Source organism: Cyanistes caeruleus, chromosome 10 (genome assembly GCF_971803275.1).
Source record: "Cyanistes caeruleus chromosome 10, bCyaCae1.hap1.1, whole genome shotgun sequence".
In the NCBI taxonomy this organism is placed as follows: Eukaryota; Metazoa; Chordata; class Aves; order Passeriformes; family Paridae; genus Cyanistes; species Cyanistes caeruleus.
Genome location: NC_141710.1, coordinates 23,490,602 through 23,513,157, shown reverse-complemented (window position 1 = coordinate 23,513,157; position 22,556 = coordinate 23,490,602). Strand labels below are relative to the sequence as shown.

The window sequence follows — 22,556 nt, the reverse complement described above, 5'->3', positions numbered from 1 at the left end:
GGGCTCCCACTAGCACAGTCATTTCTTCAGAGAAAGGAAAATTCTTGTAGACCCTTCATGAGAAACCCAGAAATAATGAAATGTTTTGGTTTTTGTACAAGGAAGGCCTGTGCAGACCCATCCCTCTCTCTCTCTCCCTGGAGAGAGAGCCCATCCTATTTCCCCAAACTTTTACAGCAGGGCAAAGGCACCTGAATTAAAATGAAAAGGTTAAATTGGACATTTTATAGCACCCTGATTTGATTTGGATGAACAAAAATAAACTTTGGGAATTGAGATTCTCAATTTATGAATTGAGAATCTCAATTTATGAACTGAGAATCTCAATTTATGATTTTTTTTCTCCCTGGCTCTTCCCCATCCTCTGCAGAGCAATGTGTCATCTCTGAAAATAAAGAAATGGAGGTCTTAAAATTAATATATTTAATAAAAAAAAAAGTGGAGAAAACGATTTCAAAGACATACCTATAACATCAAAAATAATAAATTGCTTCTAACTCCCCCCCCCCCATCTGTAGGTGATGTAAGCTTTGTATTTATATAAATATCTATTAAAATTTCAGAATAAAATTTTAGAAAGTTTCAAGCTTTTATGGTTTTGCTCATTTATAATTTTGACTATTTTGAAGTGAATAAGGCAAAAATCACCAGGATTTCTGCAGGAAATGGTTCCACATGATCTGTAAAATCAAATTTTCATGTCAGATGATTCAAACCTTCCTCCTGTTCCGGTCCCAAAGGGTAAAATCCCACAGATAAATCCAGATTTCAAAGTTTTATTGCCTTAAAAACCAGTAAACCAAAATGTATTTTTAATTTTTTCCTCTGACCCATTACAAATATGCAGCAGGTTTTGAAACACCCACCTGAGCTTTTTGCTTTTACCTCACTTGAGGATTTTATTTTTCACCTGAAGGTTTGTTTTCCAAATTTTTATCCCTTTTTATCAGATTCAAGAGATCCTTTAAATCAGAGAGGATTTACTGTGGCCAAGGATAAATGAAGTGAATGAACTCAACTCTCACCCTTGCAACGGCAAAATTTGGGTTATTTTTGATTATTGATCCATCACAGCAGCACCTAAACAACCGAATTTTAATCATGTTAATTAATCTCTGTTTCTTAAATTGGTTTATGATGGTTTAAATCAAGCAGGAAGCAATTAAATAAGAGGTAATTCTTTTTAAAAGTGTGTTTTTTAAATAATTTCTCATTCTGGGCAATAATGTAACCAAAATGTACCTGAAACATCTGTAACCTTCTGCTATTTATTTTTACTTAATACTGAAAATAACTGAAAACAGGTGAAAATACAATGCAAAACTTTGAAAACCCCAGAAAAACCAGCTCAAAAATTCCCTTGGCATGGATGGATGGAATTCCAATCCCAAAATCCCAATGCCAGAGAAGCCACACAGGAACATTTTCCCCTGAGAATATCCTGAAATTTAAATTTCATACCCAGGGTCATAACTGTATTTAGAACCTGATGAAAACAAGGAATGGAAGTGCTTTTCCAAAATATTTTGCTTTGTTTTCTATTTAACACCAGGGTGCTCAGGACTGGTTGTGTGTGATAAAAAAATGGAATTAAACACCTCTCCCATCCCCTCCAAATGTAATTAAAACACCCCAAATATCCTTTTTTTTGAGCACTCAAGTGGAGATCCCCACATGCAGCAGCTCTCAGAACCATTAAAAACCTCCACTTTTATTTGGTTTTATTAAGAAATTTATGAAATGTGCAAGATTTACAAATTTGCTTCATGTACAGATATTTTACATTTTGCTGGTAACATTTGAAAGATACATAATAAACCTTGTCAATGCTGAATAAGCTGCTGATGTATTTATATAAATGAAGAGAATGCAGCCAGTTTTGGGTATGAAACAAAGAAAATCGTATCTATACAAAATAACATAAATTAAAAAAAAATATTTACAAATCAAGTACTTTGGGTAAAAAAAAAATACATGAAATATTCTCTCATTTTAAATATTCTTGTCAATTTTACACATCAGATGCTACAAATGCTTTTTGTAATTTCCAACCACCCTGAAAGTACATTCCAAAGTATTTTAAATAACAAAAAAAATTCCTTTTACTGCTGAGTGTTTTTCTCAGTGATAAACCTGAGTTGGTGAAATTATCTGAAATCATCTATTAAAGAACTCATTGGTACATCCTAACAAATATGAATTCCCACGACTGTGAGGGAAATATTTGTACTTCAGAGGCTCAAGTTCCTTTTTTTAATTGCATTTTCAGCCCTTCCAGTTTGCTAAATTTGTTTTAGGGCAATTGAAAAAAAACTGGAGAGGTTGGGAATAACCAAACTTCTTAATTTGGGGCTTAAATTGTGATTTCAGTAGAGACAACCCAGGTTAAAGAATATTAATGGCAATAAAAATTTAAAATCACCAAGAGAGGAACAGTTAATTGCCTTTTTTTTCCTCATGTATGTAGCCATCACTGGCACTAGAATATAAACCCAGCTCAAAATGAAATAATTCATCTTCTGTGTCACCTAAGGATTCAAATTCACAGAAATTCTCACTCCTGTGGCCCACAAAATATTTGCTGTGGCTTTTTTTTTTTATTATTTTTCACAAGAAGCCAGTACCAAATATCAAAGCAGCACTTTGAAGGTGCCCAAAATGTGAATTATTGCTGCACAGTCACGCTGCTCCTCACTGCAGCACTGGCTGCTGCTCGTTCTCTTTCTTTAGCAATTTCCATCTCTATTTTGGCTTTGATTTTATTCCAATCCACTTCCAGCTGTAAGAAGAGAAAAAATTAAACACACAGAGCTCAATATCAGAGAGAGACAGGTCAGTTATTCAATTTAAAAATATAATTATGAAGTGTTGAGTGCCCAAACTCACAAAAGATGTGAAGGCACAGCTGAGTTTTAACTGAGCTTTCTTTAAAATAAACCAAGCCTGAGATAAAAATAAAATAATAGTAATAAATAAAATTAACCAAGCCTTTGTGTCTGGCAATAAAACACAAAAATAACCTGTTTCTAATTCAATATGACGACATCAGTGTCCTGTTACTGAAAATTTAGCCCTGCATCATTAATTTAGGAGTGGTGTCTCCTCCAAGGAAGCTGATGGGATATTAAACCAGTTATCTGCTCCAACAGAAATCCAATTCCTGCTTGGAATGGCCCTTCCACATCGATAAATGTTTTAGTTTGAACCTTGGCATTTCTCCAGCTGAAGAGAAATTGGCATTTTCTGGCTGTGTTTAGTGGCAGTGAAACCTCAGGCAATACACACAGCACAGTATCACAGCACAAATCAGGGTAGAAAAGTTGTTTCTTCCCCAAAAAAATGCTTGACAAGGAAAAGAAAAAATGGATCATGGTACATTTGATGACCATAAAAAACATCCAAAAATGTCATTGTGCAGTTCAGTTTATTGCTGGAGAATTAATGCTGTCAAAGGTGGGATGGGGGAAGAATTTCAAGGGCTGTACAAGGAATTTTAGTCTGTAATTAAGTAATGGGATAACTGGGGAGATCCTCCAAGAGGGAAAGTGAAATTAAATACCCACATTCTCAGGTAAAAAAAATAATATATTATTATTATTATTATTATTATTATTATTATTACCTCTGCTCTAGAAGTACTGACTGGGTCCAGGATTCCCAGGATATGTGTTAGGTATTAAGAACCTGATATGTAAAATAAGCACAATTTTAGATCCTGCCTGGCTGCAGAAAATAAAGGAAAAAGCTCCTTATTTAAGCCTGAAGAGGTTTTAGGTTGTGAGAGGGAAATGGAGACTCTTTTTAATCCCTGAGAAGGAACTGCAGCACAAAATCTTGCTTTTCTTTTCAATTTCTTTCTGATTTTGGTTTTTGAGTCTGACAGGTTGCATGAAGAATTTAATTACAGTTTAAAATTCACATTATGTGGATCCTTTCTAGTCTCAAATCCAGCAAAGACCTCCAGCACCTGGATGTGGAAAAGGACTTTTTTCCCTCCAGAAATCTCCTGAGTGAGACCCAAATTTCAAGACTGAGCAGCTGAAAAATCATCCTGCTCACACCTCATCACTGCCAGGGTGGAATTCCTGAGGAATCCTGGTGGAATCTACAGCTTTCTCCAGGATTTTAAGAAAATCAGGATTATCTCCAATGTTTATCAGAAGCATCAGGGAATTCATGTGATTTTTGCTCTGTAATGGAACACACACTTCCTGCACAGGAGCTGGAAAAGCTGCAGGATAAAAATGCTTGGAATCTGTGCTTTAATTTTCTGTATTTTCTAGATAAATTACTCTGGAACGGTTCATTAGGGGCTGAGTTTTGTTTAGAAAATAAGAATCCTTAAAAGTGCTAAAAGCTAATGACTTCCATTAGAAAGCCAGCTTTATTCCAAGTGTCCAGTGAAAGGATGTGAATTCCCAGCTCAGCTGCTCCCTGATCCATCAGCTGCAGTGGATAAAAGGATTTCACACAAAGGAAAGATCTCTTTCCATAATTTCTCCCTCAGAATTCAGAGGAATAGGGAAAAGCAGAAAGGCTGCTCAGTGGAATTGTGCCTCTCCTGAGGGAAATGTGTGGAAATATTCCAGTGGAATCCAAGATCCACCTTCTGAACTTCAGGGTGTGCCCTCAGGATCTGTGAAATGCTAATAAATTGATTTACTGGTGATGCAGAGGGTTTCCAATAAAGGTATATTGATCTGCTTATCATATTTATCAGAATGGCAGATTCCTTCCAGGTTTGTTACTGTTTCTATCCATAAAATGCCACAAAAATGTTGGAAGTATTGGAGATTCTCATTGAACCATGGTGAAGTTTAGCTCCCTGTTTATAGAAAACAACTGTGTCTTCACTTGTGTGATCTTTACCAGATATTAAATATATGTATGTCATGAATCTTCAAATAAAACCCAGAATGCCCAGCTCTTCCTGGCCAAGCAGCCCAATATAAGGCCAAAAATGGTAAAAATTCCCCATTTCTGTTCACATTTGAAGCACAGAAGGTGCAAACTCATCCCACCCTCCCAGCAGGAACAACCCTGAGGGACACTTACACCTTCTGCATATTGCAAAAACCTTTGGTTGGTTTCTTTTTTCCCAAAATCTTCCAAGAATTTCTGTCTGTAAGCCAGGACCGTGTCCACGTGTGTCCTGTGCTTCACTGCCAGATCCAGGGCTCTGCAATAAAGCAGGAATGGGTTGGGGAAATGCTCTGGCACCATCACAATCAGCAAGGTTTTGCAGAATTTCTGAGGGAGAAGGCAAAGATCCCAAATCCAATTCCAGATTAGGACCAGCAGGTTAAAATACCCAACAATTATTCCCACTGACAACTTCATCACATCAATAATTTGACCCCGTTTCAAGGAAATGCAGAATATTTCAGTCTAGCACAAAAATAAAAATGTTTAATAACTTTTTTCTACTCAGAAATAGGTTCTGAACAAGCATAATACATATTTATGATAAACTGTATATAATATTTATAAATATTGTATAGATGGAAAAGATCAGGCACTGGATTAATTAAATTCATTACTCACACTTGGTTTCTTCTCAATGACTTAACACTGATATTTGATATACAGAGATTTTTTTTAGATGATAGAACAAAAGAATATTCTTTTCCTAATATTCAGCTTAAACCTCCCCTGACACAGCTTCATAACAAAACAATATTATAGATTTCTGGGGGAAAATCAACCTTTTGCCTGAATATCTGAATAGAACAGCAGAGAAATCAGGAGGAAACAACTCACAGGATTCTGTTCAGAAAGCGTGGGGGTTTTGTTTAAAGGAGAAATTCCTCCTTTGTTTTCTCAGCCTTAATTCACATTTTCTCCACCTACACAATTGCTGGGAGTCTGAGTAGCCACAGTTTTATTTTTAGCAACAAGACATTTTAAAAGCAGCCCAAATTCCACAGCCAGTCTGGGGCATCACCGAGGGCTCCCTCAGTGCTAGCAGTGATGAAAAAGCAAAATGTTATTTCAAAATGCTTCCAGGAATATTTTGGGCTTTTATCACCAAATATTTGTATTTTTAAAATATGACACAAAAATGCTGGGTTTTTTGGTTACTGTCAGGCTATAATTTAATTCGTTTTTTTGAAGTTGTGGGTGATTAAAAGATAAAAAAACGAGTCAGCAATAAAACAACTGATGGAAATAATTAGGAAAATGCATTTTAGGGGGAAAAACCCCTACCTTTCCCAGTTGTAAAGATTAATGTTGACTTGGATAGCTTGGTAAACCAGGCCTGACTGAAGCAGGAGGGTTTCAGCCTCCTGGGTGTTCCCACTGAACAGAAGCATGTGAGCCAGCCTGGATTCCTTGGATGGCAGATCCTTGATGGAATTGATGTACTGGACTTTGTCAATCTGCTCAGGAGGAGGACAGCAAGGAAATTAATTAATCAACCTGGTTTTGCATTTAATTGGGATTGAATTCTGTTTCCTAATTGCATTTGCTTACCTCGCCAATGGCTGCATAGGCAATTTCAGCTGTGGTCATGTCCTTGCTGGCCACTGCCATGGCAGCCAAACAAGCCCACAGGGTCTGGTCCTGAAATTCAAAATAAAAACAACTTGTCAACCTTCAGATGTTTATTAGCATGCTGCAAATGCCTCCTCAAAGCAACTACACAAGGCCTGAAAATGATGTGTAATATTAGGTTTATCCGTGTGTCATTTATGGCACTGTGTGGTCTAAGTCTTGCATCAGGAAATTATTCATTATTCCTCAGAACTAAGAATTAGAAAAACTTAAGGGTAATAAATAATATTATACATTATTATTAATATGTATTAGTATTTATTATTAATATTATTATTTATTATTATTTGTTATTTACTATTATTTTTATTGTATTATTCTGTTGTTTCTGTGAGGTTTTTTTGGGGTATTTTAACCATGAACTCAGAATCTAGGAAGATCCTAAATGACATTTTGATGGATTTTCAAGTGATAACATGAGGACAAAGACACACTAATAAACCATATTTTAATATAGTTTAAGCTACCACATCTAAAATTCTATTCAGACAGGAAAAATGAAATTTTGGACTTGCTAGTCCAGGAATTAAGAAGGTTTTAATGTTGAGTGTGTTCAGAAAGAAATCTGGCAATAAAGACTTAGCACTGTGAAGGTTTTCAGGAGGATCACTCTTGATTGAAATCTGAATTAACAGCTGCACTGAGGATGTTCTAAACACATTCCTGTATTTCCTGACTTTTCCATCACTCAGGACAAAGCCTCCTGCAGGAAGCCCAGAATTTGTGAAAATTCAGATTGTTCAGAGAATCAAATGCTCCTAAAACCTTTTCACATTCTCTTCCCCCTTCCCTTTTATTTAGAAAACCAGATGATAAAATCCTGAAAGCTCAGCCTGAACTTATCCAGGAGATGAAATTCCCAGGAATTGCTCCTTGATGGCTCCAAGTTGGTTTTTGTTGCTTTTTTTCCTCTCAGAAACATGAACCATTTTGTTATTCCTGACTGGAAATACTTTTTACTCTCTCAAAATTAAAATATCCTGACTTGGATGCTTAAATCAGGTGATGTGGACACTGCAAATAAAGATTCTCTTACAATTCTAATTATACAACCCAAATTATCTGGATGTGCATTAATTTAACAATTGGCTACACAAATATCTGAAATACACATTTAGGGTCATGACAAAAGTGCTAAACTTTTCAAGGAATAAATGGGAAGGAAGGTTTGAAGGGATTTTGTTGTTTCAAAAACTACCACACTCACCTCGTCTGTTGCTGTTGTCTAAATAAATACAAAAGAAAGCAATGGAAAAGGGAAAAAAATAAAAAGAAGTGAAATAAAATATGGAAATTAACAGGTAATTGTGGAAATGTCACTTTTAACTGGTTATGTTAAGGCCCAGACCTGAAAATTTAAGTTCAGAACTGAATTCTGTGAGCACCTGTGTTCAATCCAGCTGGATTCTGGTGTGACTGAAAATAAGAATTATTATTTATCACAGAAGTAATGGAATTCTCATGTTATGGAATTAAGAAAACCACATCATTTTCCATGAAATGAGTGACAAAGCAGGGTGGAAACGAACCATAACATTTGATATGGAGAGATCACTATGAAAGACCACTTAAAACAATAAATATTCCATGGAATGGGATCAGAATATTCCCAAAAATCAGCTTTACCTTGACAAATCGGCAGAGCCTGACCCCATCCTCCCACCTGGAGGTGCTGATGTAGTCGTGGAGAATGGCAGGGTAAGGGGAGATGTGCAGGTGCACCAGGGACCCGTCTGCTCTCCTAATTGTCACCTGATTTCCTATAAAACTCACAATCTGGGGGTTTTTGCTGAATTCACTGTGTGCAGAAAGAAAAAAATATAATTTTAATATTTATTTGTTCTTATGAGAAAGAATTTCAGATCAGTTATTTGTCACCTGCTATTTTGCTATTTTTAATTTCTGACGTAATCCAAACAAATCTTTTCTGTTTGTTTTTTACAAAACATGAGGTAATATTTTATGAGAAAGAATTCCAATTTTGCTTTTACCTCAAGGTGCTGCTCTCCTTTCAAACCCTGCATCATCATTTCAACCCTAAACTTTATAATTTTCCTTATAAAACCCTTTTTCCTCGTTTCCCAATCGAGAAACAGGTAAATTTTTAAAAGTTGCAAGGCCAGTTTTTACTTCTCCTGACCACAATTTGTTAAGAAAGGAGGGAAATAATTAAAATAAATCATATTTGGATTCAAAAGGATTTCTTACCTGGCATCTTTTTCATACAGGGTTTTTGGGAGAAGATCTTTATCCACATAAACAGTGTTGGGATAATACCAGACTGTGAACCTGGAATCCTGAATCCCACAGAGGATGTTGGAGGTGTCATTCCAGGCCAAACTCTGCACCATTGTCCCTTCATTTAGAGACAATAAATAATTAGAAATAATTAAAACATTTCCAGAAGAAGCTTATAAATAAAGGGAATTCTAACAGGGTGGTTATTCAGTATTTTTAGTTGCTTTTCTAAGGTTTTAACCCCAAATTTGTAATATTTTAAAAGCTGCTTTGCATGGAAGTGATAGAAAAATTATCAGATTTCAGATAAAGTTTCATATAAAAGCCTCAGTTTATTAAAAATTCAATTTCACTGCTAATTAAACAAAATGTTGTCTCTTGTATTAAATAAAAATTTATTTCCCTCACAGCATCTTCTCAAACATCCATTTGAATTCTTCTCACCTATCTTGACAATCTTCTGCTCTTTCCCAAACCTTTTCACAGAGGTGATGAAAAGATCTCTGTTCTTATCAATAAAAGCTATTTTTCTCTCACTTGTCAGTCCTTTCTGGTCCAAAGCAATCTCCACAATCTCTGTCTGAAAAGATAAAAGAGAATTTTTATTTTTAGATTGGATTTTTATATTGGATCTGATTTTTATTTTGGAGCTTTTATATCTGGACACTCAAACTGATTTTTTTCCTAAAAACAAGACACAAAATTCTTTGATAAACTGGGTTGGAAAAACACTTTGTGTGAAATTTCTCAGTGGAATAAATCATTCCACGGGGTTAGAATTAAGATTATTTCAAAGTCCTTTCTAACCCGACCCATTCCATGATTCTATAAATTGAATTTAATGAAGATTAAAACAATTCTGAAGACAACACAAAGCACTAAAAGTCAGCTGAAAAGCTCCTTTCTATTAAGATTTTAAAACTTTAATGGGTTTTTAGTCCCAATATTGAGGAAAACCATTAGTGGTTCTTAATTTCTGAGTAAAATAAAGGCATTAAAACCCTCACTTTACCTTGTGGGTCAGATGTTTTCCATCACCCAGTGGCTTCCCAGATAAAGCTTCAAATATGTAGATAACTGAAGGAAAAGAATTATATGGTTTATTAATGAAAAGCACAAATTCTTAATGGATTTTTCCAGTGATTCCATTCTTTTTTTTTGAGTGTAATTTAGTGCAAGTGGATAAAACATTCTGTGTGAGCTTCCCCAGTGATTTTCACACGGTGGTGAGAAAAAAATCTTATAAAAAACTGAATTTTCACTTCCTACTCCTATTTTTCATTTCCTATCTCAAATGGGGCTTTACAGAAAATGACACCAAATTGTGATACAAATCTGCACCCAGAATTTAAATAAATCCACATTTCCAATATCAGATTTTCTCCATCTTGACCCACAATTTAATGAATGAGCATGTTTAGGAAGAGAGAAAATTGAAAAATCCCACCAGGGAGTAAAAACTTAAATATTTTCTGTAAATATTCCATGGATCAATTGAAAATTCAGAGCCAGACCGTTCTCTTGAAGTTTTTAAATTAATTTTAAGCAATACCCATAACTTGAATTAATTTTTATAATAAATATATGTATTTTTTATCCTAAATAAAACAGAATTTACCCTTCTCATCAGCTTTGTCCTTCACTGCCAGGGTGTCATTGCTCAGGGACACTGTCTTGGCATTTAAAATGTCTGTTCTCATGCCTGGATATTTTGGAGAGGAAATTAATCTGCCTTCATAGGAATATAAATAAAGTCCTCCACCATCCACAAGAAGAAAATGCCTAAGAAAAAAAAAAACAAACAACCCAACAACAAAGAAGTAAATCACTAAATCATATTAAAAATGGTATTTTCAACAATGGGAATGTCGTTGTTTAACATCCTGCAACTGTTCTTCCAGTTTCCATCAGTCCTATGTGTTAAATTTTCAAGATATTCTGCAAGTTTTGTATGGAAAAGTTTGGTTTTAATGTATTATCCTTTTCCAGGAGAAATATTTATGATGTGAAATATTTACCATTTTATCTAGGTATATTTTGTTTATTTCTCATATTTCAACTTGAGCTTATTTTGTTATATATAGATATATACACATATATAATAAGCATAGTTATTTATAATATAGATAATTAATTTATTAATTAATAGCCATATTTTGTTCATAATGAGCATAAGAAGAATTTAAGAAGCCAGGTACCTTTCTGCTTGGAGAATCAAACTCACAGTTCCTTCCTTCAGGTCAAAAATCAATGGAGTGTTCCAGTTCTTTGTCCTGCAAATATAAAAATATCAGCATTAAAATTACTAATTTTCACATTATTTCAAACACAAAGTTGCATTCAGCAAGAAAAACGCACATTTTTCACCATCAAATATTCCTAAAAGAGAGGTTTTCCAACTTCAAATAGCATTTAGGAAGCCAAGGAACACAGATAAGCACAAAATCTGATGGAATGACACTTTTGCATTCATTGTTTCATCCCCTCCCACCAGCAGCAGCTGCCCCAGGAGCCTTAAAACCAACAAAATTATATTGATATGGACTATTTTATTTAAAAACTGTTTTTAAAACATTCCTGACTCTTTTAGAGTGATCTGCACTAGTGTTCACTGAGCGGATATTCTACTGAATGTCTCAATTAATTAAAAACGAATTAATGATTGTGCTTCCAATCAAGTTTCTGCCACTCTTTTCTAAAGAATCAGAGCAAGAGGAATTTGCTTTACTCACGAGAACACGTAACACTGCAGGGAAGTGGAAACCACCAAATATCCATAATTCAGGGAGGCTTTAATGACCCTGTCCCGGAATTCCAACAAATCCACGGCATCGTTGATGACATTGTGCACCTGAGCAAAGGGAAATGATCACGGAATTAAAATTAATTAATGAAATATTCCTGTTGAGGAAATAATTTGAGATGGAGGAGGTCTGAAAATTCCCATTTTAAGACTGTTCAGTTGTTGATTATTTGAATATTTGAAATAAACATGGCAATGTTTATTTTATTGTTATTTAAATAAATGTCAGTGTTATTTAAATAAACATTTCATCCAAACATCTCATTGGGATGATGATGCTGCAGAGCTCTGGAATTTGAGTGATTCCACACTAGGAAGCACAGGAAATTCAGGAGATAGGCTGGGTGAGCAGGTTGTGGTTTTATTATTCTGCTTAAAATTTGCTCAAGAAAATCAGAATTTGCCTCAAATCAACACAGATTTTTCACCTCAGAGATTTTATGGAGCTAAAAATCCAAGGGGGAACCTTAAACAAAAAAGTATCCTGTTTTTTTTGTGGGGTTTTGGGGTTTTTTTGGAAGATGTCACCCTTCTGAGGGTGGTAACTTCCTTCTGCTGTTCTCCATTATGTACCAATTGCAAAACAACGACTGACCTCAATTATTCCAAGAGCCTAAAAACCATTTCCAAGGATATGTTAATTGCTATGCCCACCACAGCATCACTAATTAACTTTGCCATTGTAATACTCAGGAAAAAAATCCATCTGCAAGTTTTTTTTGTAGGATTTTCCTACAAAATATATAGGAATAAAATCACTGTAAAATACCGAAAATTAAAAATGAGTCAGGGTTAGCTACACTTCCTCACTCTCTGCATATTCAAAAAGAGAATTCAAATCCCAAGGAGATCATTCCCAAGTCCATCTGGTACGAGTCGATGTCTGGGAATGAGGGAAAAAATTGGGAATTTTGAGCTGATGTGCGCTGTGTGTTCCCAGACACTGACTCACAACATCCCACCCACGGCCCCAAACCCAAATCCAGCTCTTCCCAAATCCAAACCCAATATGAAAAGAAAAACCAACCCATTTAATGGTTTAATTAGGAATTTAGGATGCTGAAAAACCCAAATGTGTAATTTGAAAAATGTGGAAGGATGGAAATCTTTATTATCCCAGAGAACGAAAGTTGTGAGTCAATGTCTGGGAACACAAATTCAATTCAAAATTCCCATTTTGCATGAAAACAAGCTTTGTGAGCAGGCTGCCCAGCTCTGAGGTGATTTTACCTTCATGGTTCTTCTCTTCATTAAGGTAATTTGGAAGTTTTTCCACTCCCAGTGTTGTTCCACCACGTGGGCAAAGATGACCTGGCCGTTCCCACACGCTCCGGCCAGCTGGGTGCCATCGATGGACCAGGAAATGGCAAAAATGCTGCCAGTGTTGGGCTTCTCCAGGGAATAAGACCACTGGAAAAAAAATAAAAATCATCATTATTTCAGTTACTCTGTATTTTTTAGAAGTCATTTATTGTCATAAATAGGTTTGCAGGGTTGGGATTTCTCAAGGAGCGACGATAAAATGAAGTTTTTGTTGCATTGGGGTTGGATGTTTAAGTCAGACTCTGGGAAAAAAAAAAAGGGGAAAGCATCAGGTAAAGCAGAAATTAAAAATGCACAATGCTTGAAGCACATCAGGCATCAGTTTTGTACTCATAACTTATTCCAAGTGTATTCTCATTCATAAATCCAGGGAATCACTACATAAAATTAAGGTGCTTAAGAAATAATTACATTTTCTCCACTCTGTTACTGTCCAAGTAAAGGATTAATTAAAAATTTCCTCCAGTAAAGACCTTAATTCTTAATTCCCTCTGCCTTATCGTGAGACTCCTCTTAAATTTAGATCCTTATTAATAAATTCTTATCAAAAATTTGAATTTTCAGATCAAGATCCTTTGTTCAATTTCCTGCATATCATGAACACAAACCATTCTGAATATTCAAACAGATGTTTCCCTGAAAATGGATGACAAATAAAAATTAAATAACCTTTTCCAGGGAATTTTAGGAAGATATTGAAGCAGATTTTGAAACAAGAGGCAAATCTCAATTATTTCCTCTTCATGTAATAGAATATTAAAAAAAAACGTAGTAATTGAAGAACTACCTGAATATTCAAATATATTTGAAGTCTTAAAGAGCAAATCAATAATAAAAATCATGTGACTGAAGTTAAAGGCAAACATTGGATTGACTTTTGGATACCTGAAATTATCCCAAAAGGAGCACAGCTGGAAGAAAATCCTCACCTGATGCTTCTAACACATTTCATAATCTGATTACTTCTGCAGAGCATAAAATCCCAAAAAATCCAAGTATTTGTATGATTTAGATGGAAGGAAATCACAAAAATTCCAGTAAAATAAAGGGGTTGGACTTAAAAGGTTCAGCAGGAAGGAAATTCCACTGGGTAAAATCCAACAACAGTTGGAATTTGGGAATTCTGAGTGGAATTAAATTAAATTAAATTCTTTTTTTACACATCAGGGTGAGTTAAAGGTGATGCTGGCACTGCCTGAATTTCCAGTTTCAAGTCTTGATTTTAATGCTTCACCTTCCTCATCATCCCCTGTCTGTGTGAGCTGCACTTGGGAAAGAAATTCCCATTTTTGAATTGCAAGGTAGGAAATTCCCATTTTTGAATTGCAAGGTAGGAAATTCCCATTTTTTGAATTGCAAGGTAGGAAATTCCCATTTTTTGAATTGCAAGGAAGGAAATTCCCATTTTTTTTTGAATTGCAAGGAAGGAAATTCCCATTTTTGACCAGTCCATAACTGCTCCTCTGCCTGACCAGGATGAATTCAGCCCCAAACACTCTGCAGTAATTAACCCCAATAATTAAAGCCTGCCTCCAGCCCTGGAAGCTCCATCCCAGATGTTTTTCCCAGCTGGAATCTGTCTGGGAACACTTTGAAGGAGTCGTTTCAAGCTGAGCCCTGGGATCCTCCCAGCCAGACCCGGCTGTTTCCGAGGTCGTTTCCCTTGGATCAAGGATCCACCCAAGAAGGAATCAAAGGACATCAAACCATAATTAAAAACCACTTTAAGGAGCTCCAGGAATGTTTTTTTTTGGAGTTACTTTTCCATGGAAAGCAGAACCACTGCAGCTCTGACGAGATCCATTCCTAAAACTCCTTTTTTTAATAAACTTTTTTTTTTTTTTTCTTCAGGCCATTGAAAAATCACTCAAATATTTCCAGATCATAACCTACATTTTAAAAAACAAACCAGAAAAAGCCATTTCCAAGCTTTATTTTCCAGCTGTTTTGAAGGCTCTGTGTAACTCCAGTGATTCATGCTCCCTGCAGATGTCTGGGGCATTTTTTATGGCCATAAAATGTTATCAGAAAAATCATTTTACCTCTTCATTTTTAAATAGAAACAATTTTAAAACTGGAATAGCTGCTGTAGAATCCTAAATAAATGGATTTTTTATTTTTTAGGAAAGGTCTGACTGTGACTCCAGCAATGAATGTTGACCCAACATTAATGCAATATTTTGGGTTCCATTTTTCCTGTGCCATAATCAATTTTTCACTGAATTCTTTCAAGAAAAAACCCAGAAATTCTTAAAGTTTCATTTTATTAAATCAATCCATAAAAGCAGCAATTTCTGATTGCACAATTCTGTTTTCAGAATGTTTTCCTCTATTTTCCAAAGATATCAGGCAATATTCCATATTTTTCATAGAATTTCCAGCAAAATTTGATAGAACATAAAAATGTAAGAGGATCAAATATGCAAACTGCCAGTGTAGTGAAATGGCCAAAATTCACTCTGCAACACAAGAAAAAGTTTGAAGAATGCACAAAATAATATTAAAAAATGATGGATTAATGGAAATAATTGCTTTTATTACACAGAATTTTCTCAGCAGAGTGTTGAAGACAGGAGTAAAGCAAAGGGCAGGATTTAACCAGAAAATAAATGTGCAACAAGAAGATCACAAACAATTTGGAAAATAAACAAAAACATTCAATTAAACTGATCAATCCCATTCAGGGTAACTAAGTCATTAAGAGAAGATGCATAAATTTATTCAGCATTATTTAAATATTAATTGGATGCCCCTATTTAGTAACTAAAATGATTAATTTGACCATTTAATGTTTTTTTATCACTGATGCCTCTACACTTCCAAGGCTCTGGGAACAAAACTCGCCTGCAGGACAGCAATAATTATTTATTTTATATGTAAATACATCATTTCTTTTCATGACTTTTAATCAAAAAAATACAATTTAAAATGTTGTTAATAAATATGTAAGTTTGATCTTTACCATGAAGCTGCTTGAACATCATGGGGAGGTAGGTAAAAAACGAGAAAAAAAGAGCATTGAGTGCAAGAATTTAATTTAATTATGCCTCAAAATGAACACATATGCTGGAGAAGTTAATGATAAATATTTATTGTCCTGATGGCTCCCTGGGGAGCAATTTGCCAATGCAGCTCCATCCCATCAGACACAATAAAAGTGTCTGTGCTGAGCAGGAAAAGCAGCCCTGCTTCCATTCAAACCCCACCCCTCTGTGGGATGGGAATCATTCCCTGCTTCCCCTCTATTCCAGACACTTCTTTAGGCAATATTTACATTCAATGCCATTATTTACATTCAAAAATCCTGAATTTCAAGAGAATAAAACCTGCTAAATGCACAAAGCATCTGGCAGCAGCTACTGTTCATTTCTGTTTTGCACTGAGCAATAAACCAAATAAAATAATCTTAATTTTATACAAGAAATAAACCTGTCTGCATTAAAATTCCCAATAACATGTTCAGTATTAAATGCTGATTAAAACATTGATTTTTTGCTTGCAGGAGCCTGGCTCAGACTTACAGGAAATTAAATTACAGATCTGTAGATATCAAAATGAAACATTTTTAAATCAGCAAATTGACACTTTGCAAGAGAAAATTGCATTTGAGTACTTTTCCTTCGAGATAACTGCAATTAAAATTTTACTTGCAAACTTGTAATTAAATTCTATTTATACCCTGTCAGTGAAAATCAGTGAAATCAGAATCACAGCACAAAAGTGAAATAAAAAAACTCAGATTTTATCCTTATGCCTCTTCTTAAATAATCTTTCAAGGTTCTTCTTCATGAATGTAAAATAATCTGAAATACAGACTCCAAATTCATGCCATGATTGACTGAAAACACCCAAAACACCACAGCAATTTTTTCCCAAAAAGAGCAATAAACACAACAAGAAAATAGGACAATAAAAGTCCCCAAAAATCAAGGTTTGCTGCAAAAAATCTGAGGAAAAATGTGCAGAACCACAGAGACAACGAGGTCAATCTGAGCTAACTCAGAACACCAATGAAGGGAGGTGAAATTGCATTAAATTCATTTTAATTGGACACCAAGCTGCAAAAAAACCCTATAAAAATAATGATTCAGGAGGAAACCTTCAAGGGAAAAAAAATAAAGATTCAATACTAAAAGTGCAGGACATGGTTCTTCCTTTTCTATCAGATTATTTTTATAGATTCCTTTTAATGGTTAAAAATTGCAATTTATGATTAGTGATGATCACAAGACATGCTTGTGAACTCTGTGGTTTTCAGGTACAGAATTTCATGTCCCAAAATGCAAAATATATTAAAAATAAAATATTCTGGTCAGCAAAAAGGTGCTGGCAATCACAAGTAGTTTTGCTAATAAAATACCCACCTGCACAGTGATATCCTGAGGGATATTTTCTATATTATCAATAAATGTGAACAACTGCCAGAGTTTTACACTGGAATTTTATATATTTTTAATATTTTTATTCTATTTTTTATACAGATATATAAATTTGCAGAGTTTTACTCACCCCAGTTTTATCACAGAGACGTAAAGTGTTAAAAGATCCCACAGCAAATAATTCTCCATCCAGAGCCCAGGCAATGGAAGTGATGGGATACTCGTGGGGCTGGGAATTGTACAGGGCACGGCCAAAACTGTCCCAAACCTGCAGCAAAATTCAAATTTCTACCATGGCAACACGCTTTGAGTGCATTTTTATTATTCCACAAGAATAATTTCCCCTCATGTTTTATTGTCATTTGAAAAATCACCTATATTATGGTTCACTTTTGGTTTATATATATATTTTTTGGGGATTTTTGTTACTCCAGAAGTGTGATTTCCTCTCGTGTTTTAGCATAAATTGAAAAATCAACTGCATTATAGTTCACTTTTTATATTTTTTGTATTTTTATTACTCCAGAAGAATAATTTTCCCCTCATGTTTTTAGTATAACTTGAAGAATCACCTGTATCATACTTCACTTTTGTTTTTTTATATATATATTTATATATTATATAATTATATACAATATATATTATATAATGTATATTAAATAATTTTATATATATATTTATATATATATAAGTATTATTTTCCCTCATGTCTTCAGTGTAATTTGAAAAATCACCCATATTATAGCTCACTTTCAGTTTATATATATATTAATACTTTTGATATTCCAGAAGAATAATTTTCCCCTCATGTTTTTGGTATAACTTCAAAAATCACCTGCATTATATCTCACTTTTTAAAATATATATATATATATTTGGTATTTTTGTTATTCTACAAGTATTTTTTTCCCTCATGATTAAGTGTAACTGGAAAAAATTACTTTTATTTTATATATACAATCATTATACTTTTATTATTCCAGAAGTATAATTTTCTCTCATGACACAGAAATTGTAGAAATAATTGCCCAAGTTAATTAAGTGTAACTATACATATATACACACATTTATATATATTTATAAAAACATATAAATTATTATTTAATTGGTATTGGTTTATTTAATGCAACATTTGCTTTTTGCCATGGCAAATGTCACATAATTCTGGATAAAATATTCTGTATAAATTATTTTCCACCCCTAAGTTTTATTTCCTGTAAATTACCCCAAGTCTCTAAAAGAACCACAAGGTTTATTCTGTTTGCACTCATGAGGTCTCTCTGCAATTTTCCAAAACAAAAAAAAATATTTTTTTAATGGAAATTAACAGAATACCAGGAAGCCAATCCACAAAACAATTTCATAATTTACTGGATTTTTAAAATCTCTTAATTGTGTATCTTCAATCCCAGCCATTACACAATTAAATGACAGAACCAACACACAATACATTTAAAAATCAGTTTTTATTTAAGGAAAGATACACAAAATGGGCTTTGTATTTTGGATGCAGATTATATATTTCCTGCATCTAAATAGATATTAATATATTCTTAAAATTACTGAGGGATTCATTAAATTCCTGTAGTAGAAAACAGCAGTTTTATCTCCTCTAATTTGATAATGTCAGGTTATATTAATTCAAATAATCACTTCTATATTTGTACATATTTTTCTTTCTGTTTCACTCCCATTTTACCAATTTTTATCCTGCTGTATTTAAAAAAGATATTTTACAAGATAATTACAAGGTATTATAATTTTATGTTACTACACAGTGTGAGGTGTATTTATAAATAATACACTTTTTTCTTGAAAAGTGAAAGATTCCTCATTTCATTTTGGGCACCCAGGGTAAAATTCAAAAAATTTCAGGACATCTAATAAATTTTTTGGTCACTTAGTTAAAACTGAACCAGAACTCACCTTGTATCTACTATCTTCCCCTGCAGAAAGAATCAGATCATTCACTGAATTCCAGTCAGTTTTTAGAATCAGGCCATCGTGGGCTTTCCACTGAAATGGGAAAAAAAACATCAACAGATGTAACAACTCTGACAACTTCTATTTTTAATATTTATCACTTGTCAGAGGATTTTTCCAACATTAATGATTCTATGATTTAGCAGAAAAAGAAATTAAATAAAGCCTGAACAAGGCAAAATCAAAGCACTGCATTAAAATCAAAGAAATCTGCATTAAAATCCTGTTTTCAACTACTGTTTTTTGACAAGAGAAAAGGGAAAGACCTCTGTATTTTTATTTATGTAACTAAATGTTATTAATTAATCAGATTATTAATGGTACCTGCAAAACTTTAGCATTTGGCTGGAGGGGTTTAATGATCAACTGCTTCCCTGAGGTGTAGAGAACTTTGTCAGAGTCAGGTGCCCAGGATACTGAGTACACTGGTGTTCCTGTGGGCATGGAAAACAGGATAAAAAACGTGGAAAAAAGCATGGAAAACATTCCTGGGGTTTGCCTGAAGAAATCCTGCAGGAATTCCTACAGCAAGGCAGGTCACCACCTGTCCTTTTAATACTGTAATACTATTATTATTATTATTATTATTATTATTATTATTATTATTACCATTGTTGTTATTAATAATAACAATAACAACAATAATAACAATAAGAATAAGAAATAGTGCATAATATAGAAAATATAATTATATATAATTATATATAATTATACATTTATATTAATATATAGAAATATATATAATATGTAAGTACACAAAATACAATACATAATTACTGCATTAAATATATTAGATTTATATTACATAATTATCTATGTAGATAATACTGTATTATATAAACATACATTACACCTTTCTCAAGCCTCCTTATCTATTGCCATTTACCACATTATCAATTTCTAAAACTTTTACAAGTGAACAGTTTTAAGTCCAGAAAAGTCCAGAAAACCAACAGGAAATAGCTGCATTTTGTATTTATATTCAGATTTTATCCACTGGTATAATTTTAGTCCCAAATGTCACTCCAGACATACAGAAAATCTAAATAATAACTCACCAGAAGACATCAGAAAATAAATCTTTTCACCCCAAATTATGAGGCTGAACACAAATGTGGGTGGAAAAAGTTTTGTGTTGCACCTAAATTATTCTATTTTAGATTTTTAGGCTCTATAATTAACCCAGATTTTTATTTTGCTGCACAAACATCCCATTCACAAATAACTTCCAAAATAAATGACAATAAATAAAACTGGCCCACAGACTTGACAGATTTTTCCCAATGAACTGAAACTTTCTTAGACTGAAACCCCCAGAATTTTGTAGCTGGAAAAAAGCTGACTGTTCCATTTTAAAATCATGTTCCAGTTTTCAAATTAGATTTTTTTGAAAACAGAATAAAGCAAAAATGACATGGAAAAACATCCACGGAAAAGAAGAATTTTAAAAAGTCAGGCTTGCCAACGATGCAAATATTTTCCATATTTGACAGGATTTGTCTCCTCTGAAGAAAAATCAAAGGATTTTGCTACTTGATTCCTTGAAATAAAACTGAGAAAGTTAAGTAAAAACCATCTCCAAGTATTAAACTGAGCAACTGAATTAAAACTGTTCAAATAAAACAATTTTTAATGTAACTTTATGGTAATAAAAAACCCCAAAAGGCTTAAAAATGATTTTAAAGGGTAAAATACTCAGTGACAATTTTGGCAGATTAAATTCTCTTCCCAAAAATGACTCAGGAATATTTTTGTATGGGAATATTTTGATGAGATTTAGATAATTCAGTGATTGAACTGCTACAGCTGCCCTAAAATCATCCAGTATCTCCCCACTTTTCCTCAGTGCAAAAAGCTGATTTTATTATGGTTAAACTCGATTTGAGCTCCCAAATATTCACCCTCTAAATTGAGACCTGGTGTCGTTGCTCCTGAGGATTTCTGTGTTTCACAGATTTTCTTTTAGGGAATTTTATTACTTAAAAATACAGAATTATAGCAGATTTTTTTAACTTGTCAACCATCAGAGCAGACAAGTCCCAGAAACACAACATATATTAAATAAATGTGGCTCTGGCTGTTTTCCTCCTGGCAATTCCTGGTGAAAACGCCATAAATTCTGTCACCAGCTGGAGCAGAAATTCTAAATAAACTCCTTTTTTTTTATTTTTTTTTTGGTCCTGTCCTAATGCTGATCTAACAATCAGAAGAGTTTTCTATTTAAACCAAATGTTTCCCTTTTTTATGATGGCTGAGGACTTAACCACAATTTCCAGGGCTTAACAGCAGGAGCTGAGTTAACTCATTTCCTTCTGCACTTAACAAGGGCTGGGTTGGGAAAACGCTGCCAACACCCTGGAAAACCCAGAGGAACGGCCACACTGCAGGAATAAACAGGAATATTCTGGGAGAAAAGGATATAAAAAGGCAGAAAATTGGGATTTGAGGAAGGAAGACCTGGCTTATCCCACAGCAGACTCGGTAATTCCAAGAGCTTGTGTGGGGTTTGGGGTTGTCACAGGAGGAGAAACATTAATTTAAAGAATTTTCGATCTTGTGAGGGTGTCTCCAGAAGAATATAGATATCAGGGATAAATTCCTCCTTGGGAAGGTGGGGAGGAGCTGGGCTGGAATTCCCAGAGATGCCCCTGGATCCCTGGAAATGTCCAAGAGCAGGTTTGGGATAGTGGGAAGTGTCCCTGCCATGGAGGGGATGAGCTTTAAGCTCCTTCCAACCCAAACCATTCCAGGACTCCATGATAATCCTGTGGGTTCCCAACACATTATCTATGAAATCCATGGAAAAAAAATTTCCTCATCAAAATGGATCAAATGGATCAAATACAACATTTCAGTGTGAGGAGAAGGAGGAACAAAAGGAAGAATTTTAAGGGAATCTAAGGAAGGATAAAGGCAAAAGACAGAACAGGCACGTGGATCATCATCCCAAAATATGAGCCTGAAAATTTATTACTAACACAAAGAGTGGAATGAGGCAAAAGAATGTTGGCAAAGGGAATTTTTTCAGTTCTTATTGTAATAAAGGAAGGGAAAAATTGGTTGAACATGATGCACCTCCCTGAGAGATTAGCATTCCTGCAGAATTCTGCAGGAGTTCCTGTTCCCCTTACAACGGGGACTGGGGGATTCTGCTTCTGAATTTCAAGGATTTCAGGGCCTCACAAGATTGAAAGCTGAAAACTCAAATACAAGGTGACAGTTACTCCTTGGGGACTCAGCTGTGCTTTTGTACTGCACCAGAAACTTGAAGAAAC

General features: G+C 34.2%; 1 protein-coding gene across 7 annotated transcripts in view; it reads right to left on the bottom strand.

The window, feature by feature from the left end:
- Positions 1–1,709: 1,709 nt before the first annotated feature.
- IFT80 (intraflagellar transport 80) overlaps positions 1,710–22,556 on the bottom strand; it is a 28,845-nt gene continuing 7,998 nt past the window's right edge. For 4 of the 7 annotated variants that reach the window (XM_023932770.2, XM_086843830.1, XM_086843831.1 and 1 more), the window contains exons 6-20: positions 19,606–19,715; positions 19,225–19,314; positions 17,429–17,566; positions 12,827–13,006; positions 11,526–11,644; positions 10,992–11,066; positions 10,412–10,575; positions 9,806–9,870; positions 9,238–9,373; positions 8,764–8,911; positions 8,182–8,353; positions 6,475–6,564; positions 6,208–6,380; positions 5,056–5,179; positions 1,710–2,779 (exon numbers count right to left, since the gene is read on the bottom strand). In XM_023932770.2, coding sequence (XP_023788538.2) covers positions 2,666–2,779; positions 5,056–5,179; positions 6,208–6,380; positions 6,475–6,564; positions 8,182–8,353; positions 8,764–8,911; positions 9,238–9,373; positions 9,806–9,870; positions 10,412–10,575; positions 10,992–11,066; positions 11,526–11,644; positions 12,827–13,006; positions 17,429–17,566; positions 19,225–19,314; positions 19,606–19,715 — 1,898 coding nt within the window. In that variant the 3' untranslated portion in view covers positions 1,710–2,665. Of the gene's footprint in view, positions 2,780–4,606; positions 4,637–5,055; positions 5,180–6,207; positions 6,381–6,474; positions 6,565–8,181; positions 8,354–8,763; positions 8,912–9,237; positions 9,374–9,805; positions 9,871–10,411; positions 10,576–10,991; positions 11,067–11,525; positions 11,645–12,826; positions 13,007–17,428; positions 17,567–19,224; positions 19,315–19,605; positions 19,716–22,556 lie in introns of all 7 variants that reach the window. The other 3 variants (XM_086843828.1, XM_086843827.1, XM_086843829.1) reach the window with 1 other exon arrangement.